Source organism: Xyrauchen texanus, chromosome 18 (assembly GCF_025860055.1).
Source record: "Xyrauchen texanus isolate HMW12.3.18 chromosome 18, RBS_HiC_50CHRs, whole genome shotgun sequence".
Lineage (NCBI taxonomy): Eukaryota > Metazoa > Chordata > Actinopteri > Cypriniformes > Catostomidae > Xyrauchen > Xyrauchen texanus.
In genome coordinates, this window is record NC_068293.1 from 39,266,252 (window position 1) to 39,291,633 (window position 25,382).

Genomic DNA, 25,382 nt, shown 5'->3' on the forward strand with positions numbered 1-25,382 from the left:
ATACTTAAGTCCTTTTTTACTCCCTGCTTAGTAGGTGGTGATATGCAAGAAAAAATGAAAATCGCCAAAAACAAAAGAAGAAGAACGTGTAAGTGGAGATTGACAGTAAAAAAAGGACTTCTATTGTTCTGTTCCTCACGAACACTTAACATCACATCTGAAGACATGGATTTAGGATGTTATGATGCCTTTGTGTGCATTTTGGAGCTTCAAAGTTTTAATCACCATTCACTTGCATTGTAAGGATAATTGAGAGCTAAAATATGGTAATATCTTCGTTTGTGTGCAGCAGAAGAAAAAAAGTCATACACATCTGGGATGACATGAGGGTGAGTAAATGATGAGACATGAACCATCCCTTTAAGTTTAAAACTTGTAATTTTGGATGAACTCATCAGCTAAATGTCTAAAACAAGGCTAAATGTAAAGTTTGGGTTTAGACCTAACCCTAATCCCAGCAATGCTAATAGTACAGTTATTTCAATTTATTTGAGATAAATCATCTATTTAAAAAAAAATGGCTTTATTCTCTATAGTACTGTTGTGTTGTTGTTGCGATTACAGAGCAGAGAAGCATAGATATGTTAATGGTTTCCTTATGTGGAAGCTTTGGGATAAAACATACAGTCTCTTTACACGGCTGGTGCAGCCGTGGGGAATTGCGGTGTGAATGATTTGAAAGAGGGCTGAAATTAAACTTGCTCCGAGGGGGTAGGCCCCCACCCCCCCATAGGTCATCTGTGTAATTTGGACTAAGACAACAGGCATAAATTGATGTGAGTTGAGTTTCTGTGCGCTCCTAAAAAGTTGTACGAGTGCTTAATGAGAAAAATGTGGCTCTGCCCCTGAGAGCCCCTTTCCTCCCGCCCCCCTTGCTCTTGTTTTGTGACACTAAACATTTATGACAGTCCTGTCTTCACATGTAAAGTAGAATCAAACAGTGAGATGCATTGTGTCAATACTGAAAATGATTATGTAGGAAATACGGTGAGTGTGTGAATCTACCACATTTGGTGCTGTATTTTTCTCCCAGGGCAACACCTGCAGTGCAGCATAGTACACTAGCCGAGTGCATGCAGCGATGGGTCAGTACACAGATATGTTTTCCCTGTAGCCTCTCAGGGTGGGCAGCAGTCTTTAGACTAAACATGGCAAAGACAAGCAAACATAAAACAGCTCTCCAAACAGAGCACACGCGAAACAGATTCCCAGACTGAAGATGACAGTCAAGCTAGAATATAAGCGTGCAGTTTATGAAAATATTTAAGCATAAAACAAACTTGGCACATTACTACAGGTACCATCAACATCCTTGTCGTTAGACAAAATATTATGAAAATGACATGGCAGAACAGATGATCAAACAAAGCAATAACCCACGAGAGGCTGTGATTTACAAGCCTATAGTTTTTATAAACTGGCAGCATTAAGTAATAAGAATATAATAAAATACATCAATGTCAAACAAAAACATTTAAAGTAAATTCACATTTCAATTCAAAATAAACAATTAATCTACTAAGTAATATAGTTCATTAGCAACTTCTGCTAAGCAATGCAAAAATTGCGCTATTTATGACACAAAATTGTCGCAAAGTTCCTCTTCAGTTGATGTCCCGAATCCCTCTTACTTTCCAATCCCACCCCTCCAAGCACCTGGCTGCATTGTGGTATGTAACTACCCTTTTTCACAATGGATAAAATCAAGACCCATCTAACATTTGTTATAATTTAATTACCCTTTTCACTCAGATACTCTTCAGATTACAAAAGTAAAATGATTTGTCAACTGCGTTTCACATTGACATATATAGAATGCGTGGTTACACACACACAGGCATTGCACGACAACTTATACACACACATGCATATATTTATTAATATATTTTTATGTATATTGTAATTGTATGTATATTTTAACGATTCATGTTTTAATTTCTGATTTAATTTATTACAAAACGTGTGTTGCAAAAGTGTTTTTCAAACAACACGTTGTTATACATTATGAACAATAAATGTAAGATGCTTACGTTACATGTACAAACCAGTTTTTGCTTCATTTCGGAAAGTAAATACTAGCGGTTCAGTAAGCGAATCAGATGTTAATTCAGTCTGCTCTGATTCAATTAGTTCATTCATTGAAGGATTCTTCAGTCTGATTCAAATGATAAGTAAAAAGTTAATGAGCCGATTTAAGCGATTCCTTTAAAGAACCGGCTCGTAAGAGTCATTTGTTTGCGAACCAGACAAAACTAGTTGTGCTTTATGTTTGTTTTGGAGTGTTCCAGCAAACAAAATGCATTAGAAAGACGTGTTAGTTTGGCGTCATATCGCAGTACAAGCTCTTTTTATCTCATGTGGTGCAACCGGATGCATCAGCAGCGTGGGAGATCAGGATTCGGATCCCGTGCTGACAGAAGTAAATGCACTCACATAATCAGTGACGAGCATGATTCAGAGGTTGCACTTTTCCCTCTAACATTACATTTTTACTCCACTAATTGTAAGGTTTACGTTTGGAGGTTGGATTGGGGGGAACAGTTTATAAAATATGCATTCCCCTTCATTGGCATTACATCCAGAAAATGGAGCTCATTCACTGCTCTGCTGTTTTTGATTTCACTCTTAGATCAGTCTAAAACAGGGGTGCCGGGAATCATTGATGTACAGTAAAAACTTTGAGATGATCTTGAGGACATCTGGATCATGCTCACGCCCACTGGGTGAAACACAGGTTTTATGGCTTGTGTCATATCACTCTGGTTCTATCAGGACTCAAGACTTGCAGACTTTAATGTAATTTAAGATGACATTTATTTTATGAATATAAAACAGAAATGTAATGTCTCTCTTTGGCGTAGGCCCCGTCTGGTGGTCCGAAGCAGTTGTTCTCGGAATCGTCATATCCTGCCGGAGATAGGAGGCAGGGGCGAGGAGCCTACCCCCATGCAGGATGGGACTTGACTGGTGGTGGTGGGGTGGTGGAGGTTGCCGTGTTAGCATACTGAAACAGCAATGTGATAGATTGTGAGCAGACTTATAAAGCAATGGCTTACATGTGATTGTCTGGGAGATACCCCGCTAATGGTGCGATGATGTACAGCTGCTAGTCTTCCCGCTAGAACTACGCTGCGCTTACAATTCTGTGAGGCGGATCTGTCATTTGGCTCAGAGATGCAGCTGCCACGATCCACCACCTCAGAGCCACAATTAAAAACGCACTCTGGAAGGAGGCTCTTCTGTAATATAAAAGAGTGTAATGACAGACTGAGCTGCCTTAAATGAGGATGAGCAGAGGAACAGGGGAAAAGAGAAAGATAGAGAGAGAAAAACATTGAAATGTGGTAATGCAGACCAAATTTTCGAAAAAAGCTGTCTGGCAAGTCGCAGCTCTGTTCTGATAGGGTCAGCGACTGCAGAGGAAAAACAATGCTAAGGGCAAATAATAAAATGCAAATAACCATTTAATCCTGCCTATCAGTAGTTAGGATGGCAAGTTAAATAGTCTTAAAGTTTAAAAAGGAAAAAACACTTCCCAAATCTAATCGTCTAATCAAACTCTTTGCTTTGCATTTTGTACATTAATCCGAAATGAGCCAAATTTGGGACATGCCCTCATCCTCCAAAACCATGAATACAATGGAAGATAAAATATGAGCCACACATTTAATACATGTTAACTTGTTAATAAACATGTTTTGTGCAATCAATTATTGGACATTGAAACATTGAATCATTGACATTTAAGAGACATTTAGAAACCAAACCCTTAATATTTATGAATATTGCTGTGCAAACGGTATATAGTTCATGTTGATATTACATTTTAGTGTTTGAATTTAAATACATTTTGTTTACAATTCTGGTTCTGTGTTGGGTGGGTCCGATGTAAAATCTGAGTACTCACGCAAAATCAATTGAGAACCACTGAGTTTGAGGTTTTTATCTCTCGTAGTTTAAAGCTTGTGTTATCCAATAGGGTTTAAATACGTGAATGGAAGCCTTGTTGAGCCTCCCAGTCGGGAAAGGGCTCAATGTTCTAAATCATCATGCAGAGACTGCGCTGGATTTACCTGACCTTAGGCTACAGGGCAAAGGTCACAAGGTTCAGTGACCTGGTCAACAGTAATACTGACAGACTCTAAACTTCTCACCTTAGTTTGACTCCCGAGGAGCCGAAAATGTGAACACATTCCTGAGGTTCACGACACCTTTGTGCTCATTATGTTGTTTGGAGACGATCTTTTGACGACCCACAAGACGGTAAATATTGTCTCTCGCTTCTCCTTTCACACTTGCACACTGCAAGCATGGCAGTTTATAGATGAACCATACCATGCAGCCCAGGGTGCCAGATTTATGAATATTCCAACACGATTGTTTGCATATTTCTTGCTTCATTGACTAAACCAGTCATTCCCAACCAGAGGTAAGCTACATGCATACCAGGGGGTACTTGGGGAAAGGAATAGTTCACGCAAAATGAAAATGTTGTCATCACTTACTCACCCTAATCTTGTTCTAAACCTGTATGACTTTCTTTTTTCAAAGGAATAAAAAGGAAAGTAATTTAATGATAGATTTATCCAGTACTGTTAACTGGAATTAGTACAATGGCAGTTGACAGTGACTCACTTTAATACTTAATAAAGCACCCAACAATAGTGTCATAAAAGTAGCCCATGCATCATATTCCAAGTATTCTGAAGGCTTACGGTCACTTTTTATGATTTACAAAGTACAGACCAGGTTGTTTTTTCACTCCTAAATCTAATTAACTAAAAAAATTCAGATAAACTATGTTAACGGCGCTGAATCCAATATGGCAGCAACTTCGATAACATCAAATCTCATTGGTTGTTGAGAGTTTCGTGACAAAATGTCATGACGACATGTGAAGTTATGCTAATGAATTTTTTGGGAAACTTTTCTTAAAGCAGGTTTCTTGGGGTTTTTGGAAAAATTGTGATTTTTCTTTATTAAACCTATACGAAAGACTTCTAAAGGGCTTTAAAAATTAATAATGGATTAAAACAACAACTCATTTTGAATAATATTATGATTTTATTTTTTGCTCTTGTATTATTAGTTACCATCATTTACTCTACTTGCCCTTATGCCATTCCATACCAGATTGACCCCATGGAAAATTGATTATGGATTATGCATAAACATTTCATAACATTTTTATGCTGCTCTTTTTCACTTACGATGAAAGTGATGGGTGACTGATGACGTCAATCCCTATTACATTCTCCCTACTTGTGTCTCACAGAAGAAATAAGTCATACATGTTTGGAACAAGATGATGAGTTGAGTAAATGATGACAGAACTCTCATTTTTGGAAGAACTATCCCTTTAAGTAAAGAAAAAACCCCAATGTGTTTTATAAATATGTGTGTATGACTCTCATAGCAGAATATATGTCCTATTTGGTCACTGGTTTAAAAAAGTGACTAATAATATTACTGAAACTCTGGACTGGACTGGACTCTGAGCAACACAAATTATCCACTCTATCTGTTGTATATTTGACGGCTGCTTAGCAGGCAGTGTGAAATTTTTGTTTGCTTTTGTTGATCCTTTAGGTTTATCTTGCTCTTACTTGCCCCTGTGTATTTTGACAGCCATCTGACCCTTGTCTCCTCTAAATGAGCTGGTAATCCTTGTCGTGACTACTGTAAGCTCCTTTCCTCTCTGTTGCCCTTTCATGGAAAGAGCTGTGTATAAACACAGACACTGGCTCTATGGAGCATTCAATAGACTGTGTGGCGTTACCATAGTGCAGTGATGGTATCAGAAGGTAATACCATAGTAATTTGATATATACACTACCAGGCCTACGATTTCTGTTAAGGCTTAAGAGGGGTAGGATGGTACGAATAACAATTAAAATATTTAGGCTACAAATATTATATATATATATATATATATATATATATATATATATATATATATATATATATCTAAGTTAGTTCCAGTCCTCGAATCTGATTGGACGAGAGACGTTCAATGAGCACTGATGGTCTGACACCATCAGCACTCCGATGCTTCACTGTGTGTATCACTCTGCTTGTGTTCATGCTGTTCTAAACTAAAGTGTAAGAGCAGTGCATATCTGTTTTTTTTATACATTACATATGTTAGCCAGCAGCTGGTGGCAAAAGATAATTGTTTTTGTGTAATATGAGCCAGTTAGGTGATGTGAAGTGAATCCGCGTCATCCAGTGTCTACATAAAACAACTCTGTGATCGCTTATATTACTACTACACTACTAAAGCTAGAAAATAGCTTTAAACTAACAACTTCAGCATTGCGGCTCATTAAAGCTGAGAGACACAACAGACTGATTAATTACACGATGGGTGCTGTTTAAAATGGTGGAGGAGATTGCGGTTTCTATAGTGAACTACGCTTGCACACCGGCTACCGTGAAATAGGGAGAAATATCCCTGCTTGGATGCGATTTTTCCACTGAGAAAGCTGATCTTCAGAAAGCTGACAGCATCTCTGCTTGGGAGTGACAACAGGTGATCAAACATGCTCCATGTCTCTCTCTCTCTCACACACACACACACACACACCCTTGTTTATCCAATAACTTGTTAGAAACAGCACAAGCTGTGATACTATTTCTGAAGTGAAATTTTGAATGACTAATGGATGCTTGGATGCATCATTTGTTTTGAACCAGCAACGGCAGATTCTGATCTGTTGAATGCGTTTTTATGACCGTACTCAGTTTTTCCTATTTTTTTTTTAATTTACTTGTTCATTGAACTGTTGTATATAAGAAATATCACATTCACAATCATGCTATATGGCCCTACATCAGCACTGCTGTGATTCGGCCACAGGCTGAATGCCGTAGGTAATCACAGCAGTAGGGCCGTAGCGTGGAGTTTATATATATATATATATATATATATATATATATATATATATATATATATATATGCATATATATATGCATATTATTATTGGTAACACTTTATTTTACAATGTCCATGTTATGTAAAAGCATGCAATAACAATATCTATGTACAAGCAGCTCCATAAAAAATTACAGTGTTATTAGTTCATTAGTATTACTCCGTAATAATTACCTATGTAAACATACAGTAACATGAACACTGTAAAATAAAGAATGACCATATTATGCAATAGTAATAGAATTTGTGCATATGAATTACAGTACCATGGCACTTTTTTATTAGTGGAAGACAACAGACTACCAACATATTTAAGTATCTTTTAACAGGGCCAAATTTGCTTACAGTACATTTGATTATTTGCCTAGAAATAGTGCAGAATCGTATTTCTCCTCTTCATTTTACATCTTAACTTTACCCCCAGAACCCTTTCAACTTTGTTTATTTCCAGGTTAAATGAATAATAATAAAAAAATTATCCCACATTTTCTTGGGAAATCTGAAAATATCCCTCTAACCCATGTAGCCTAAGGTCAGGTAAATCCATTGTATTGTTCTCATTTGATCTATATTTAAGCCTATACAGATTCTCACAGTTTGACATTTAAGTTCTGCTCCTGGGCAGACTGATGGGAACCGATGCTTGCGATGATAAACCACAGCTCTTAAATGCACTGTGGGACATCTAAGCATCCCGGCCCAGCACTCCCCAAAAACAATTCATCTCCACTAGTGTTTCATAGAACATTACTTGGTGCACTGCTATTTGCTTTGTAATAGATTTACAAAATGTCCCCATTGCCGCAAAGTACACCACAGAATTACAGCCTAGAACGACGAGAAGAGCTCAGTGTTTACCACCACACAGACTATTAGCCCCTTTGGAACAAGACAGGAAAGAAATGTCCTATTGTGTGGTGAATTATTATTTTTATTTTTTTTAATTCAGTAAATTGAATGTGTCAAAACAAAACAATTTGTCATGCACTGGGGGTCTCTGAAGGAATAATAATAATAATAAAAATAAAAAAAACAATTACATGAAATAACAACTATGGCCAGTAGATGGCTTCAGTGCTCACTGCATTGGCTGATCTCAATAAACTCATGTTCTAACAAACTTAATTGCTAGATATTATCACAAGTTCTGCATTGGGTATATTTAGTCAGTATATAGTAAAAGTATTATTTGTCAAATTGTTGCATTTTTTTTCTGAACAACTTGTGTTTTACAAATTGATTTTCCAATATCCAATATGTGCTTTAGCCCACTACGCCACCACCACACCTAATGGGCCACGATAAGCTCAAATGAGCCGACAAGTTATGCAGAACGGACCACAAAACGGTACCGCGATATGTAGAAAAGGACAGCGAACAAGTTTTGAGCCAATTGCCATGAAAATTCCCGTGCCGATTTCTCTTCCCAGTCCAGCCCTGATCTTGTCTATATTTGGTGATCAAACAATATAAAGTATGATAACACAACATTTGTCCATTAAACTGATAAAATGAATATTGATTCATAAAAAAAACAGTCAGTATGTTTATGTCAGTGTGCCTAACTACTGTAGTATGAATGATCACTGAAATAAAAACCAAGACATTGCGATATTCAAAAACAAGGTATTTTATAGTTGATGTCAATGACAAATGTTAGAGCAAAAGTCCCAAGAAAAGTTCTATTGTAACAATGGTAAAACAAAGTGACAAAAATAACAAGCATTTCTAACATGTTTGAAAACCTAGAACTGTTCTCGAGCCACAGTGGTCACAGGTATAACTGGCTGATAAGTGCTGTTCTTTTATCTTTTATACAAACTAAAGATATATCTGTTAAGCATCTGGAAAAGCCTTTTGATGATTCCAGATGTTCTAAAGGAACAACCCTAAGCTTTTCCTAGTCTTCCTCCAGCCTCAAAAATACATCTAGAGGAAAAGTGGAAAAAATAAAACAAACCAAATGCAAAAAAGTCACACAGGCCAGTCTACAGTATGTGTAGTGCAGTGTGTTGTTCACCTAAAGAAATGCTATACATAAATACAATAACGTCTATAGTCCATATGCCACAAGTGCTAGATCATTTTGTTGTGTTGTTGTAAAATATTCAAAAATCATTTCTCTTTCATTACGTTTTTTTTCAACAAGTAAAAAGCACATCCGTCGGACACAGAGAGCATCATTCTGTCTGCTTTACTGACCAAAATCAGAGGAGGAATAGAAGAGCTTCCATCCTATGCATTCTCTAATGTTGTAAAAACCTCAAACCCTCCCGTGTTCCTCTTTTGTGCAAATATGTTACAAGGACAGACAGGCATGCTGATGCACAATCCATGCAGAAATCTACAGCTGTGAAGGAGAGAGAATGAAATCAACTTCACCCTGGCCTGCAAATAAACAACGCTCAAGCCAGACCTCACGGCAAATTAGTAGGAATGACAGATAGGTAAAATAAAACAGGGAAAAAAATATTTTATACAAAACAAGAGGAAAGTAAATTACTATCCAGATGAACGGGATAATGATGTTCCTTTGACAAGACTGTGCCGTTATTGAGACTGTTATTGCAAAGTGGTTTGGAGTTATGGTCTGATTTGTCACTAGCTGTTTTTATTAGTTTGAGTATTAGTGTTATTACGAGACTTTATGGGAACGTCGCTTTACATTTACAGGACACTTTCAATAAATGTCAGCCTTTGCACTTCCTTAAAAAAATAAATCCGATTTGATGGATATAGTTTGGATATGATGCCGCCAAAAGGCCCAAAATAGATCATGCTAGAAATGAAGACAACGACAAATATTTAACAAACAGAAGAGTCCAGATAGTGACTGCTGACATCATTAACCCAAACAAAACACTGACAAGTGAATTTCATGACAACAAATCCAGGTCAAATTCCACCACAAGATCGAATGAAAAAATAAATAATTACAATGATATTTTGCAAACAGAAGCCAATTTTTGGGACCACTGTGACGTAAGGCTTTTCTTTAATGAGTGCGCTAAGTGTCGCGCTACGCACAATGACCTTGCGCTATGTCTTATCCCATTTTCGTGATAGTGTTAATTCTAAGCGTGATTTTCATGCTAGCGCAAGAGGCCGTATTTGCACTATCTGCGAGTGTATGCGCGCAAACAGTGGGTGTATCGTAAGCAAATATAGTGGCGCAAAGTGCAATCAGCTATTTTCATAGAGGTCATCATTTATATTTCAATTAACATTATTATTAAGCTTATATTTACAATTGTATTTATGATCTAATTTGTATTAATATTTTTCCATCTGTTGTCTTAGTGATTTTTAAGTCAATGCAAAAGAGGCTAGTTGAAGAAGCCCATTTCCCAATAGTATTTCGATACCGCGGGTTGCCAGGTTTGAAACAAGTTAATGAGTAAACACAGCGCACTGCATCCATGGTAGCCAGCAATACAACTAGCTAACACAGAGTTATAAAAAATCCACATGTGCTGGTTTATAGTTCGCAAACAATAAAAACATTGCAAAAGTATACATTAGCTGATCAACTTACATTGTAAAGCTACGTACACACTGCCAGCGACATCGCGCGAGACAGCGACACCATACCATTCATTTTCAATGAGAGCTGGCGACTTCCAGCGACACGAGCTTTCGCGACCGTTGGCGACCAGATGTGGGCATGTCCAGTGACGCGACAAAGTTAAGACAAGTTGAACTTTATTCAAATGAAGTGCGACTTACGGGAGTGACAGCCAATACGAGAGAACACGGTAGAGCTCACGTGATCCTTTCTCAGCTCCTGCAGTAATGGAAAGATCAGGGGACCCACCCTCTGCAGCAGCTCATCAAACTGGGTCCTATCAAGCCTGAAGTACTGCTGGAACCGGACTTCATCCAGCCGCAGCCGGTGGTACTCACCATGCTGACTCCGAGATTGAACGGTTTTGTGGACCTTGACAGACCGGCGTTTGTGTTTTTGGCGCTGATAAACAGCTGCTATGACAAAGAGCACGCCTTGTTACTCGTTCATCTTTGATATAAAGCATTTTATGTACTGATTCCTTTATATTTAGTCTTTTCCCTCCAAAATGTTCGTTTTTAGCAAGAAAAGTGATTCGCTGTCAACAGCAATGGAATGGCAAAATATCATAAATATCATTTATAAACGTTACTAGGCAACCAGTATTGGTAATGCCCACTAGCAACCTAACCGCCAGCCACTGGCGACCTGCAGCGACAAAGTCGCTGGCAGTGTGAACGCACCTTAAGGCTCGTCGCTTGCCATTGTCAGTTCGCTCGGTCCTGTTGCGTGTCCTCGACCTGGCAACCCGCGTGAGCATCGAGTCTGGGGAGGAGGGGGCGGGGGAGACAACTCTCTCCAATATTTTGAATTTGGTATTAAATTGTACATCTCAGCCCATCAGTGCTTTGCGTGCACAATTCCGTCAAACCCACTTGCGCCTAGACTTAGCGCATACTTGCGCTTATGATTTATCACATAACGCTGAGCTATTAAAATAGGGCCTACTATTTTCATGACAATTAAGCACATTTCATCCCGTATTCTCATTACTGTAATGCATCTAGATATTTTTCTTTAGAGCTTTTTTAATTGAATTCCCATTTTATTCAAGTGCATTATTGTGACAGTGATTTTTACTGTATTTTTTAAACCATCATAAATAAAAATACAATCCCAATTCTGAAAAAGTTGGGACAGTATGACAAATGCTAATAAAAACAAAAAGGAGTGATTGTAAATTATATTCACCCTTTGCTATATTGAAAGCTCTTCAACTACACATTATATGATGGTTTACCTTGTGACTTTCTTTTACCTGTGTACAGTAATTTCAAATCAGATGATTGCAACACGCTCCAAAAAGTTGAGGCAGGGGTAACTAAAGACTAATAACAATTGGACGAGTTGAAATAACAAGGCGATGTGGAACAGGAGATGTGAAACAGATGTTAAACTGGTGAAGAAATCGTGTCATCATATACAGTATAAGGGTATCCAAAAACAGCCTAGACCTTCAAGAGCAAGGATAGTTCAAGACTTGTAAATTTGCCAACTGATGCTTCAGCAAATAGTCCAGCACTTTGACAACAATGTTCCCCAAAGACAAATTGGAAGGATTTTGGGCATTTCATCCTCTACAGTGCACAATATAGTTAAAAGATTCAAGGAATCTGGTCAAATCATGGTACGTAAAGGGCAAGACGAAAACCATTTCTGAATGCATGTGATCTCTGATCCCTCAGATGTCACTGTCTTAAAAAACATCACTCATCTGCAATGGATATCATGAACATGGGCTTGGGATAACTTTAGTAAACTTTTGTTAGTAAACACCACTCGCCGCTGCATCCACAGATACAAGTTAAGACTTTACTATGCAAAGCAGAAGTCCTACATCAACACTGTCCAGAAGCGTTGCCGACTGCTCTGGGCTCAGTCTCATTTTAGGTGGAAAGTAGAAAAGAGGAACCGTGTTTTTTGGTCTGATGAGTAAACATTTCAAATAGTTTTTGAAAAACATAGCCGTCGCGTTATCCGGGCCAAAGGGGAAAAGGACCATCCAAGCTTTTATCATGGTCAGGGTAAAAAGCCAGTGTCTGTCATGGTATGGGGATGTTTCAGTACCCATGGCATTGGTAACTCACAAATCTGTGTGAACACCATGAATGCAGTCAGATATGTACACGTTTTGCAGCAACATATACTGCCATCCAGCACCGTCTTTTCCAGGGACTTCCCTGCATTTTCCACTAGGACAACTTCAAACCACATACTGCCTAGATTTCAAGTGCATGGCTGTGTAAGCTGAGAGTGCGGGTGCAAGATTGTCCTGATCAGTCTCCAACTGAGAATGTGTGGTGCATTATTAAGCACACCATCCGGGAACGAAGACCCCGTAAAATTGTGCAGCTTAAGACCTACATAATGGATGAATGAGGACAAATTCCACTTTCTAAACTTAACAAACTTGTGTCTTCCGTGCCCAAATGCTTAATAAGTGTTATAAGAAGAAATGTTGATGTTTCACAGTGGTAAACACTCAACTGTCCCAACTTTTCTTGGAGCGTGTTGCAATCATTTTATTCTAAATTACTGTAAATTTCTAAAATAATATAAACAATGAAATTCACAAGGTAAAACATCATATAATGTGTAGTTGTAATGCTTTCAATATAGCAATATAGCTGAATATAATTTACAAATTACAAAATGTTTTGTTTTTATTAGTAATTTTCAAACTGTCCCAACTTTTTCGGAGTTGAATTACACTAACGATAATGTAATCTTTTGTGCATTACAGTAGTGAGAATTTGGCAACAGTCTCATGGCCTCTTGTAATAATTTGTACAAGATGGCGAAGTCTTAAGATATTGTACAACTTGGTTTGTACGAAAACTTTTATTCCCATAGAGACCAACCAACCACATTTCAAATTAATACAAAACTTAGGAAAATTATAAAAACACTCGTTTAAAACCCCAAATTTTTCTTATGTTTATTAAAATCTTGGTCTCTCTGTATGAGAGTAAAAGTTTTTTTGGAACACGTTTTTGTACAAGCCAATTCATATGATTTCACCATCTCATACTATTATCACAATTTGTCATAAAACCAGGTAGGACGTTTGGGGGAATAGGCTTAATTTTCATGAAAATAATGTCACAATGTAAAATATCTTAAACATTTGCTTTATTTATAACACCTTCTAATGTATATTTATATGTTCATTTATTTACATTTAAGCAAAATATAATTTCTTCTGATTTTGGGGAAGAAATATGACCCAGACATGTTCTTAACAGATTTGTTGAGATTCACCCCAATGCTAACTTAGGTAATCCAAACATATTTCAAATCATGAAGGGAAGAATATTACAATCAAAATCCATTTTGCATTGACCAAACAATGATCATTGTGATGTCAGCATCTAATCTACTTGGTCTAACCACATTAACTCGGCATCAAATTTAAAGTGCCAGTCCATAATATTTTCTGGTAGATTTTTGTATTAGAGTAAGAGCTCTGTCAGAATAAAGCTGGAATCATGACGAGCAAAATGCTTTTGATTAAGGGGTTGCGGTGCGGCCAGAATGTGAATGCATGAAACCAACAGCAGCTTGAAACAGTGCCTTCAGAATCAGTGCCACATACTGATATATCACTTTGCAATACAAATGTTCTCATTCGAGTCTGCAATCTTTATAATATATAATATATCTATAGCTCTTTGTAATATAAATCTACTATGAACAGAACACAGTAAATACACAATTGTTGGAATTATTATACAAGTAAAACATCCCACATCTACAAATAAAAACAGTTAAAAGATAAAACAAATATTTTTTAAGAATGTTTAAAAAAAGGCTGTTACTCTCTCTCGCGCTCAATAAAAAAAAAAAAAAAACACAAATCTTAAGCATGTAAAACACATGGTCAACTATATAAAAAATGACAAAAAACAAAAAGAAGACAAACAAGGTCAAAAGGCCAGAAAAAAATAACAAAACAAAGAACAACAGACAAAAAAATGGGCGAAAACCCAAAGTGGAGTAGTCATACGTGACAGGTATATATAAAAATGAAATTAAGGAACAGTGAATCAAATCCCCTTCCTTAATGTGTCTCATATTTAACGTACATGATACACACGAAAAACAATGCCAAAGGTAGTTGCCAAGAGGCTAAACTTGAGTCAGGGTCGTCAAACAAAATAATTACCTCTTAATCAGTCCTGAATCCAAATGTTAAATGTACAATCAAAGTCAAGCCAAACAATCTACTGTCAGCATGCATAATTGCGTATATATACATACACAGTTCTATGTGCCATTTAGAAGCACTGGTACCCTGCCCCCTTTAGGTCAGGGGTGCAGCTCCAAAACTACGCCAAAATAGTCCCATGCAGATTATCTGAGAATCACAGTTGTCTCAGAGGTGTTTTTAACGATTGTTTTCTGAGTGGAAGCTGGTGGTCTCGCTACTTCCTGGTTTGAGTAGTAGCACCTGCCCCTATGGTGAAAGGCCCATTACGTTGTGTAGCGATGCCCTTGGACAGACCAATCGGCAGGAAATGTTTCGCTTTACACCAGCCCTAAATCTCACCAGGTGGCACATCTGAAGGCGAAATGGTACGTTTAAAATCATAACCAGCCCTTTTCCTCTTGTTTCAAAGGTGTCAATAAAACTTACCATATGCTGAGTAGAATAATAGTAGTGATACGCTACTGCCCTTAATTAGCTGTAAAGGAATCTCAATACTAGACATTTATAGCTATAAAAGAACAATGTGTGTTAAGAGAAGGGAAAATATAAATAGTTTCTTTTAAACCACAAATTGTGTGTTTTTTTGTATGACAAATCATCATTGCAGCCCCATACTTGATGCTCACAGCTAGTGGCAAAGAACTACTGTTTCAACAGCAAATTCATGCTACAAACTAGTTGCTGTGAATCTACCACACTTGAATTCAAACTTGGCAGATGGAAAGCTGTTCCGTAACGGTGCATGCTGTTCAACCCTTTCGAAGAGGAGGATGAGGAGGTGGTGCTTATTTGGTCATTAGAGTTCAAATAAATCGCTACACATTGGCTTGCCTTATAAAGCACTGGAAAATACAATTGCAAAGAGCTCCAACGATGTTTGCCCTTGGATAGCTGGCAACTACCTTACAAGTTTAGTTGTTATGTAATGTACAACACAAGCACAGTAAAATGACAGAACAGAAAACAGTAAAAAGGTCCATAATGGATGTGAAACGTGACAATGTCTGCAGGGAGTTCCTGGTAAACATGCTGTGGGTTTTATTCCGATTCTTCAGGCCAGCCTTTGACCCTCACGTGTCTCCACCTCTTGAAAAGCAAGAAAAGAGGTGCAATGGGGCTCAACATCTTCAACCCCTCCTGTAACTAGTTTAAGGCAATGTTCTTCTCAATCCATCACAAAAAAGGCACAAACTCGCATTGTCCACTCTCATGGCTCTCTGTAGGGTTCTCAATTCTTCACTCTCTCCCAATCTCAGATATCATCTTCCACCCTTGTGGGTCTCTCGTCAACAACATCAGATGAGTTTAGCAGTAACTTGGATGACAAATGGAATGAGTCCCTTTTTTCCTCAAGAAAAGACAAACAAGACGACGAATAAAACAACAAGGACAGGGCCGCATTGATGCTCACAGCCAAAGTCGTGTGGACTTTAGTGGCTCTGGAAAGAAAGGAAACCGAAGTTTGTGTTGAAAGCACCAGCTCTCACGTCTAAAAATGGAACATGAGTCTATGTCCTGCTCAAAAGTAAGCATCCCTGTGGACAGACCAGGTACAGAATCCTGGACGTTCTGCCACGGACACAGACTGACTAACACAGCCGAGACGTTTTAGACTGTTGCACTCTGGGTGTCATGGAGCTTTCTTCAGGCCGTTTCGAGTCCCGTGCTCAAAGTGCGCACATCTTGCCCTGCCAGGCAGAGGCGGGACAAAAAATGAAACGGGTGGAGAGAGCAGAGTGAGGACAGAGGCCTTAAACAGGCTCTGAACCACGAGGGTCACCAAGGCAGTTAAACGGACCTTCTACAATGGAGGTTCCTCTTCCATGGGCTCCTCCTCTGTCCTGTTAGGGAACATATACAAAAATTCTTAATTTCATTATGAGAGCACTGTTCTCCTTCACGTACACACACACACGCACACACACTCACACGCACACACACACACACACACACACACGCACACGCACACACACACACGCACACACACGCACACACACACACACACGCACACACACAAAGTCATAGCATAGGGATTTTAGGAAAAGTCGATGAAACATACAAAGTTTCATGCCATAATTTAACTTAATGTGTGAAATTATTGTCTTTGATGGGCAACTCGTTTAGGTGTTTCTAAAAAGCAGTGTCGGACACCAAAAATCCATTTGGTGGTTTTTGTGAGGTGACTTTGTATAAATATGATCTGAGCCAATTATGTCAAAGATAAGACAAACTATATTATACAAATTATAGCAGAAGTCAAATCATTCATATGATTAAAATCATTCAACATGGTGGAAAGATGTACCACAAAGCTTACAATTTGTTCATTAGAGTATTCTGTAGGCTCCCAGAAACATATGGAGCATTATGGAATTATAACTTTAGGCTTAATTATTAGAATTATAACAAAAAGTTCCAAAAGTTCTAAAGTTCTAATATTCAAAAGTTCTAATGGTTTAGCACATGTTCTAAGCTCTTTGGGAACTAGGTGCCAAAACGCAGCACATTGAGGGCGTTTACATGCTTGTAAGGCCATGTAAACACCTTAAACAGTTTTCCTTCAAAGGTATAAAGTAAAAGAAAAAACGGTTCAAGCTTAAAACCAATCAACTCAGGAAGATTTTTGCCCATTACTGTTTTCGAAACACTCGAAAACAGTCCATTTTGGCGAAGAAAAACGCTGTTCCAGGATGGATGAGAGGCAAAAATGTAGCAAAATGAAAACGTATAAGTGTGGATGTGAGACCCTCCCCAAAATGTGTGCCAAATATCAAAATTTTTAATCATATGGTTATAGGGGCTGCCATAGACCCCAAAATAGAAGATACAGTGTAACTTTAATAGGTTACCCTATATACAGTAGATGCCTTTGTATCTTTGATATTTGGCCCATAATAAGAATAATAGGTAATAACAGGGAGGTGTAAACCTGTGCTAGTCTCATGTACAGTATGTGTAAGAGTGTGACTGTGTAAGGACCGTCCAGAAACCTCAAGCATCTGTGCTCAATGTTGCCTGTGTGTTTTCAATTAGGACTCTGGCAGAGGGTGTTTCTCAGAAGCCCAGTGCTGCTGGACGTCTGCCCCGCACCAGCAGTGCTAATTCAGAGACTCCTCAAAAAACACTGCTGTCCAATCAAAGTACCCTCACACATTCATAAATACACAAGGTTCACATATAGACACACTCTGGATGCTTGGTCTGAGCGAATACAGTATTAGACACTCAGAATTTACTCACCAAACCTGTATGACTTTGTGTCTTCCATTGAACACAAAGAAGATGCAGACTGATGGACTCAGTAACCACTTTGATTGCACTGAAAATGAACTATCCCTGTAAGAGTCCAAATACTTTTTTGGGGCCACTAAAACAAACAAACAAACACACACACACACATACTAAGGAGATGAGATGAGCGCACCTCATTCCCATGTGTTTGTTGGCCACAGACAGGGAGGCCATGGCGGTCACAGTCTCCGCCTCTTCAGTTTCACACCTCTGAGCCTCCAGCAGAGAGTAGCCCAGAGTCGAGGCAGATCTTTGCAGCGAGTGCCAGTATTTACCTACGGTGCAAAACAAGTTCAAAGGTCAGCGCCAAACATGTGGTAAAAGGGCACACACACACATATATATATATATATATATCACTGAAAGAAGTACGTGATCAATGACATTTTTTTTTAACATTGAACACAGAGAAGCAAAATGTCATGGACCCCGTTTACACATGGTGTTAAGATGCATATTGGGTGATCCGATCACATGTGATCAGCGCTAAATACAGGTCTAAACCGGGTCTAAAACGTTTTGTGATCGGATCACCAAAAAACACATATGAAAGCAGTCAAAAATGCATTTCGCATTTGAGGTATAAACAGTAATCTGTCCTCCTGTATGCATCCCGGACAACAGCGAAGCGCCACCCCTCACCTGTCAATCAACTGCTGCGCTAAAACAAGAGTTTAAACTTAGCCAGTTTTGAGCGGCTTTAAAAGGGAATAACAGTCAAATCAGAAAATGTAAAAAAGCGGATCCATAGTCAAGCTCAAGAACTTCACAGATATTCTTTAGTGTGTTTGATATCAACATGAACGGACACAGATCACAAACACATCCGAATCTCCTTTAATACAGGTAATCCACTAAAATAATGTAGAATTCCGAAATTAAATTTCAGATGGATCTGGGAGTAATTATTCGGTTTTATTCGCTCTTTCTTTGTCTTTTATTACTTTTTTTGCAGTTTACAGTAACACACCAACACAATGATTGATGTGTGTCATCTTGAATCAGAGACCCTCCCATCAAAATCTGAACACAAATGGTCGCAGGAGACGAATTCAGTGACCAGATGTAAATGGTGATGTGTCTCGCCTGACCACATGTGATCAGATAACCCAAGACGCATCATAATACTAGGTGTAAATGGAAAGTAATGGAAAGAGTTCATATTCATGCTAGTCTCACCTAGTCAGACTTTAGACCAGGGGTGCCCAATACGTCGATCGCAATCTACCAGTCGATCGCAAAGGCAATGCTGGTAGATCGCACAAAATGCAAATGTACTTTCGTAAAATTTTAATAAAAATAAATATAATGTCTTTCCTTCTTTTAGTTTCTGTCTGACTTGGACTTGACGAGTAAATATTGACCAGGCGAGGTTTTGTTTATTCAGTTGCCATGACAACTAGGTTTGCGCATATACGCCTTCCAAGGACTTCTGTGAACAGAGCGCGAAATTGTGATGCTGCTGTCCGGATTAGGCAAAACTGTCTGATTCCATTCAGTGCAAGTCATCAGAATAAGGTAAATGCCCTGGCTATTGTAATCTATTGTGCTGTAGGTGTTTTGGGTTTAGTTTTAAAACTGAATGGTATCAACATTGAACATTATTATATATTTTTTTATTAATTAGAAGATGAATTCCATGTAGGGATACATGCAGTAGTCCCAACACACATTTTCTTTTTTTAAATGAAACTGTGTTTTTTTAGTTGGTAGATCTTATTGAGTTGGTCATTTAAAAGTACATCATCACACAAAAGAGTGTGGGCACCCCTGCTTTTGACAAATGGAATTAAGTCTGGTCCACATTGCTGCTTATTCTGGGCTGCATTTCATAAAAGCGTTGCAAGCTTAAGTTGATCATAGAGCTCATTGGTGCCAATGGTTTCTACGATCTACCTAGGCTTGCGATGCTTTGGAAAATGCAGCCCAGGTCAAGTTCACTCCGCCCACTTAGACAGGAACTAAGAGTTTATTTAGTTTTTTCATGCTGTATACCCCTGAATATATAGTTCTACTCGTGGATATCTAGTTTACTTGCTACCGAGTTCAACCAACAAAAAAATCATTATCTTTCAAAGATTTGACGCCACCAACCATGCAAATTTTGGCCAATCCAATGATTAGTTCTTTCCCCAAAATGCTATCAGCCTGGTACCTTATAATCCCAAATTGGTTTCCAGGTGTACTGATAAAATAAAACATGTGTGCCCTTACTCTGAAGTTGCGGAAAGCCTGTAAATCAGACTAGAGCTTGTCAGATCAAGAAAGTGCTTGCTAGTTTGAACAGCGATCGAACTTAAGACTGTGTGCTTGCACTCACTATGGACTTCCAGAACTTTCTCCATGGAGTGAACGGCATTGGGGTTTGGCCTCTGTTGCTGCACTTCTTCAGGGAGAGGTTCCAACTGAAAAGAAGATTACAGATGTAAGGTTACACCATTGCACAAAGATCCTCTAGTCTAGTGGCTTCACCATACTCAACATTCGATTAAATGAGGGAAGGGAGTATTTCAAGTGTTTTGACAGGACTGCAGTGAGATTCTACTGAAGTCAATCAGCCCAAACAGTGTGACTGATGGTCTATGACACTAACTGAATCCAGTATAACACCACTGAGAATACTGTATATAAACTGTTACAAACTGCCTTAACCAGGAGCGACATCACGAGTTTCCAACATCAAGTAATTTTTCTGTCCTCACTGAAAGCAAAATACTGAAAAGTTGAAAAATCAAAGCCAATCAAACTCATTTGATATTTAAACGAGCAGTTTACCCAAACTTGAGAATGTGTGTTGTTTAGCACTAAAACGTGTGAAACATTATGTAAATGCTTGTACGCCTTCAAAAGACATAGAAATGGAAGCACAAGCCACATGGACTACTTTTATTATACTTTTCTGACCTTTTTAAGCTTTAAAGGGAATCAACTTCCATAGAATTGGCAAGACGGACCTGGACATTCATTTTAAGGGCATTTTGTTGATTGCTTGGTTTCTGTGGCAATGCATGGGTAGCGTGGTCCAAAATCCCACTCCACATAGCTGTACTGTATATTCAACAACAAATATGTTTTGATAGGCTGTAATTGTGTGGTGTTGTGCAATATCTTGTTTCCAGAGTGGACAGATGTAACTTTCGTCACTTTGCACCAGGCAAGGACACTAAGAGGTAAGATCATTCAGCAACTGACAACATGCTACAAAATGAACGTCAATGAAATATTTATGGAAGCAGGCCCTGATGCTTTTTGATTGCAGGGGACCACCACAGATGGTTACCTGACATTAAATGCAATAGCAAAGCAGTGTTTATACTCTGATGGGGGATCCCAGATGTGTTGATTTCTGTACTCAAAGATTCCAACACAAAGCCAACAATACAGGGCTTTGTGCTTTGTCACACCTCACAGGCAAAGCTCACGACAGCTCAGGGACCAACGGGGCCAAGGCCCAGAGGAAACAGCGAGCATACAACGCTACATTCCTGATGTGGAATGATACCATTTCCCGCTGGCTGAGGGCTGCATTTTTTCACCCCTGCAAGAAAAACAGAAAATCTACGGCCAAGCATGTGCAAACATTAAAGAGGAAGACAAAGGCATGCATGCTGTCATTCGGCAATCATAAAGAATTTGCATGACAAGGAAGATGAAAAATAATGGGGGAAAAAAAGCAGGGTGGAGTTATTTTGAAATATTAGCAAGAGGAGAGTGAGAAAGAGAGGGAGAGATCATACTCTACTCCTCAGCCAGGCTGGAAGCTTTGGTTTAATTAAAACAAATAAAACGAGGGCAGGGGGACAGAAGGCCATCTGAGGAGACCGAGACTTTAATCCTGCTGTGGCACGACACACAGACATATCAAACCCCCTCGGCATTTCAAAAACAATCACGCTCATAGTAAGATCACATCCTGACCTATTCTTCTCGTACAGATAATTACATTTGCATGCACCTTAACATTTTGAATTCAGATAGACTAATGCCATAGTTCATTTATCAAATAAGTAATGTAAATGCTTAAGGTCCAACTAATTGTACCAGTTAGATTTTGCGAAGACAGACTAACAGATCTAGATAATGCAATTAAAGCTTGACTGAATGCATGTATGCACGTTAATCTGACCACGATTAGCCTCGTCGTGCTAATGTGACCGAAAGACAGAGGGGACGAGGATTGTGTATTACCGGCACTTCCTCAGCCGACATCGTTACTTCAAATATCTAATTATAAAGCATTGTGTCGTGTATGAAGACTGTAGCTGAGGCTGCATTCAGCTATGCCAATAACCTGGGGCACATTGAAAGGATTATCAGAAAACCTAAATAGAAAAAAAAGAAAAAAGCATCCATTTCCACCAGGAAATGATGGAGGGATAAAAAAAAGGAGTGAATGGGATCTGGAAAGTATGTGAGCCGAATTCAAACTTGCATAGCCCACATGAGCACCAAACCTCAATCTGCTAACTGCAGGTACATTAAGGTTTACACAACAAGGTGTTTTCAGACAGGTAGACAAACCCTTTCTTTGACATGATACTGTATGTGAGTGTGTAGCTGAGCTTGTGGAAGACCTTTCAGTACCTCGCGTGTCAGGAGGAATGCCAAACAAGTGCAAGTGCAGTACAAGGCCAACAACCAGGGTTGCCAGACACAAAGCTCTCACACTGAACAAAAGGGAGCCTTGTTCAGCCACTGGCAACCCACACACTGGGATCTAATGGATGTACCATAACCACTCTCAGAAGATAGCGCACACGCAACACCTCTCTTGCTTCCCTCAACGAGTACTGCAACACATTCTGAATACAGTGTTTGTTCTGAGGGAACAAGTCTCATGGTGGGTCACGTCTCACTGACATTTTTTTTTTTTTTGTGGGAGCAACTTGGCAATCTACTCGAGGTGGAGAGCTTATTCAAAGCTTGGTAGAAGCCCACAAGGCTTCCTGAGCGTTTTCTACTTATGAGTTCAGAAATAGTCATTAGCACAAATGCAACAGAATTAAGAGCAAAGTATGTGCATAGAGCAATTTATAATTTATCATGCTGCAAAGACAATCATTAAAAATGTAGTTTTCGCATGCAAGCAAGTTGCCTCATAAACAGGTTAAATAAGTAGTATTTCTGGCAACTTTGATAACTTTTCTAATCAAAACTACAAAAAATGCATATAAACAAAGTTTTACATAAAAAAATTAAACTGGGAGGTAAAAAAAATGGATGCCATTAGAGTCAATAAACAAAACTTGCTAAGATAATTATTGTTTTCAGACTTTTGAACCTGTAGTGTTCTATGAAAGACAAAGTTATACAGGCTTCAACAACATGAGGATGAGTACTGTAAACAATGACAGGATTCTTAATTTGGGGTAATCTATCCCTTTACGTTTTCACTGTCAATTTCGACACCAACAATACCAATTTGAGTCCATCATGATTCTTTATTTGACATGCCCCAACTCGAATGGCTCAAATTCAGAGAGTATCATTTCCCAACTAGTAACTACAACATTGTGGTGGAGTTCATCTCTGTAAATCCAATCATTCCAAAGTGACTTGAAGCCAGCAGTCCCATATGGAGGGGTGAAAAGTCTGTGTGTGTCTGAGGCCAGCTGGTCATTCATTCACACTTTCCCACTGTGCGGTTTGACTAGGTCAACGCTCGTCTCCCTGGAACGCTCCCTCAGGAATCATCTTGGTTCAGTCTGTCCCTTCTCAACTCCCCAACACCGCTGAGACCACGACCCTCTCCTGCTATGGCACTGGCTGAGGGGGAAGAGGCCGATCTGTCCATCATTGTGACGGACAGCCCTGCCGCACGTCTATAAACTTTAATAGGTCTTGTCAGCATGCGCCAAGCAGCCTGGCAAGAATGAAACACATGCCAGTTGCCAGCAAACACCATGACAGTGGGATTTATTTGATTTTCCCCCTCACCCGTGGCCTGAGCGTGAGGGCCCTCGAATTCTCCAGGAAAAAGAAAAGCTTTTGTTAGGACGGTTCCTGTCAACCTGCCTGCGGCAATATAAATTCTGTCTGTAGAGAATGGGGCATGTCCTTCAAACAAGCATAAATGGAAGCCAAGTGAACTTGGGGCAGAATGCAAAGCAGGGTTACAGAAAGAGAAGAAAAGTGAATTGCAAGGAAGTAAAATGATTTGAGAAAATTTTACTTGCACGGCAAACATTAAAGGAATAGTTCACCTAAGTGTCTTTTTAATACAACAGTAGTTGATAGTGCCTCCATTTAAAGCTTAACAAAGGACCACAATGTATTAAAGGCTGCCCATGCAACTTTGGCAACTTTTGCGCAAGGGGTGAAAACATTTATAATGAAAAATGCCTTCAGAAAAATATGATGCATGAGTTGCATGCTACTTTTGAGATACTTTTGGGTCATTTTTAAGCTTTAAAGTAAATTGACAGCCATTTAATTGACAAGACGGACACAATATTCTTTAAAACATTTCCTTTTGTGTTCCACATAAGAAAGAACATCACACAGAACATTTAGAGCAGGTCAGGGTGAGTTAGTAATGACAATTTCCAATTTGAGGGCTCTCACTGTTGGTATTTTGCAAGAAGAATAAACATGACCAGACCTGACAGATCTGATTACGGTTCATGGTATTTCCCACTGTCACCTTGTATTTTTGCAGTGACCAGGCAAACATTCCTTGTGTTATAACGAACAGCGGATTTTGGAACTTTGATCAAAGGCATCGAGGTAAAAGCTTGCATGTTTACTGTAGCTGGTGGGTAAACACGGGGAGAACATCATTGGTGACTGGCAACAATTAGCCAGTTAGGATACTGTTTATCATATAATTGCTAAAGACCACAATTTGGAGAGCAACATCTGCTTGCACACATCCATCAATGATTCATGGGTTCAGGGTTGAATGACGTTAGAGCCGAAGCATCATTCATGAGCTATGTATCCAGTCCGACCTTTGATTACTCACCAAAACCCTAAAGTTTGAGAATTAACCATCAGAGCCTCCTCTAATATGACTTATTTTCAAAGGAAACACAATCCTCATTACAACAGTAACTTGTTCTCTTAAAAGAAGTAGTATATTCCTCACACTATCCCAGTCAGTAAAATAAATAGTTCCCCTAAATACAAAAATTTGGTAAGTATTTACCCTCATCTTGTTCCAGGCGTGTTGAGTGGTTTGAGTAGCTAGAGCACCTGTTATCCCATGAGACTCAGTTTCAAACACGCAAGCAACCTGCAACTCTTGAGCTCTGACTACATCATCTACTCACTAACCTGAACTTCACTTCTGTTACAATGTGGGCTTCAATGCGATGATAAAACACCTGCTTCCTGCAATACTGATTACAGTCTGTGCTCTTGTTTATGAATATCTATTATCT

At 38.8% G+C, this 25,382-nt stretch overlaps 1 protein-coding gene across 2 annotated transcripts in view; it reads right to left on the reverse strand.

Annotated features, from left to right (window-relative positions):
* Positions 1-7,925: 7,925 nt before the first annotated feature.
* The window catches only part of hdac4 (histone deacetylase 4), a 259,844-nt gene continuing 242,387 nt past the window's right edge, over positions 7,926-25,382 (reverse strand). For both annotated transcript variants that reach the window (XM_052148118.1, XM_052148119.1), the window contains 3 exons: positions 20,321-20,405; positions 18,134-18,275; positions 7,926-16,550 (listed from right to left, as the gene is read on the reverse strand). In XM_052148118.1, coding sequence (XP_052004078.1) covers positions 16,511-16,550; positions 18,134-18,275; positions 20,321-20,405 — 267 coding nt within the window. In that variant the 3' untranslated portion in view covers positions 7,926-16,510. The remainder of the gene's footprint in view (positions 16,551-18,133; positions 18,276-20,320; positions 20,406-25,382) is intronic.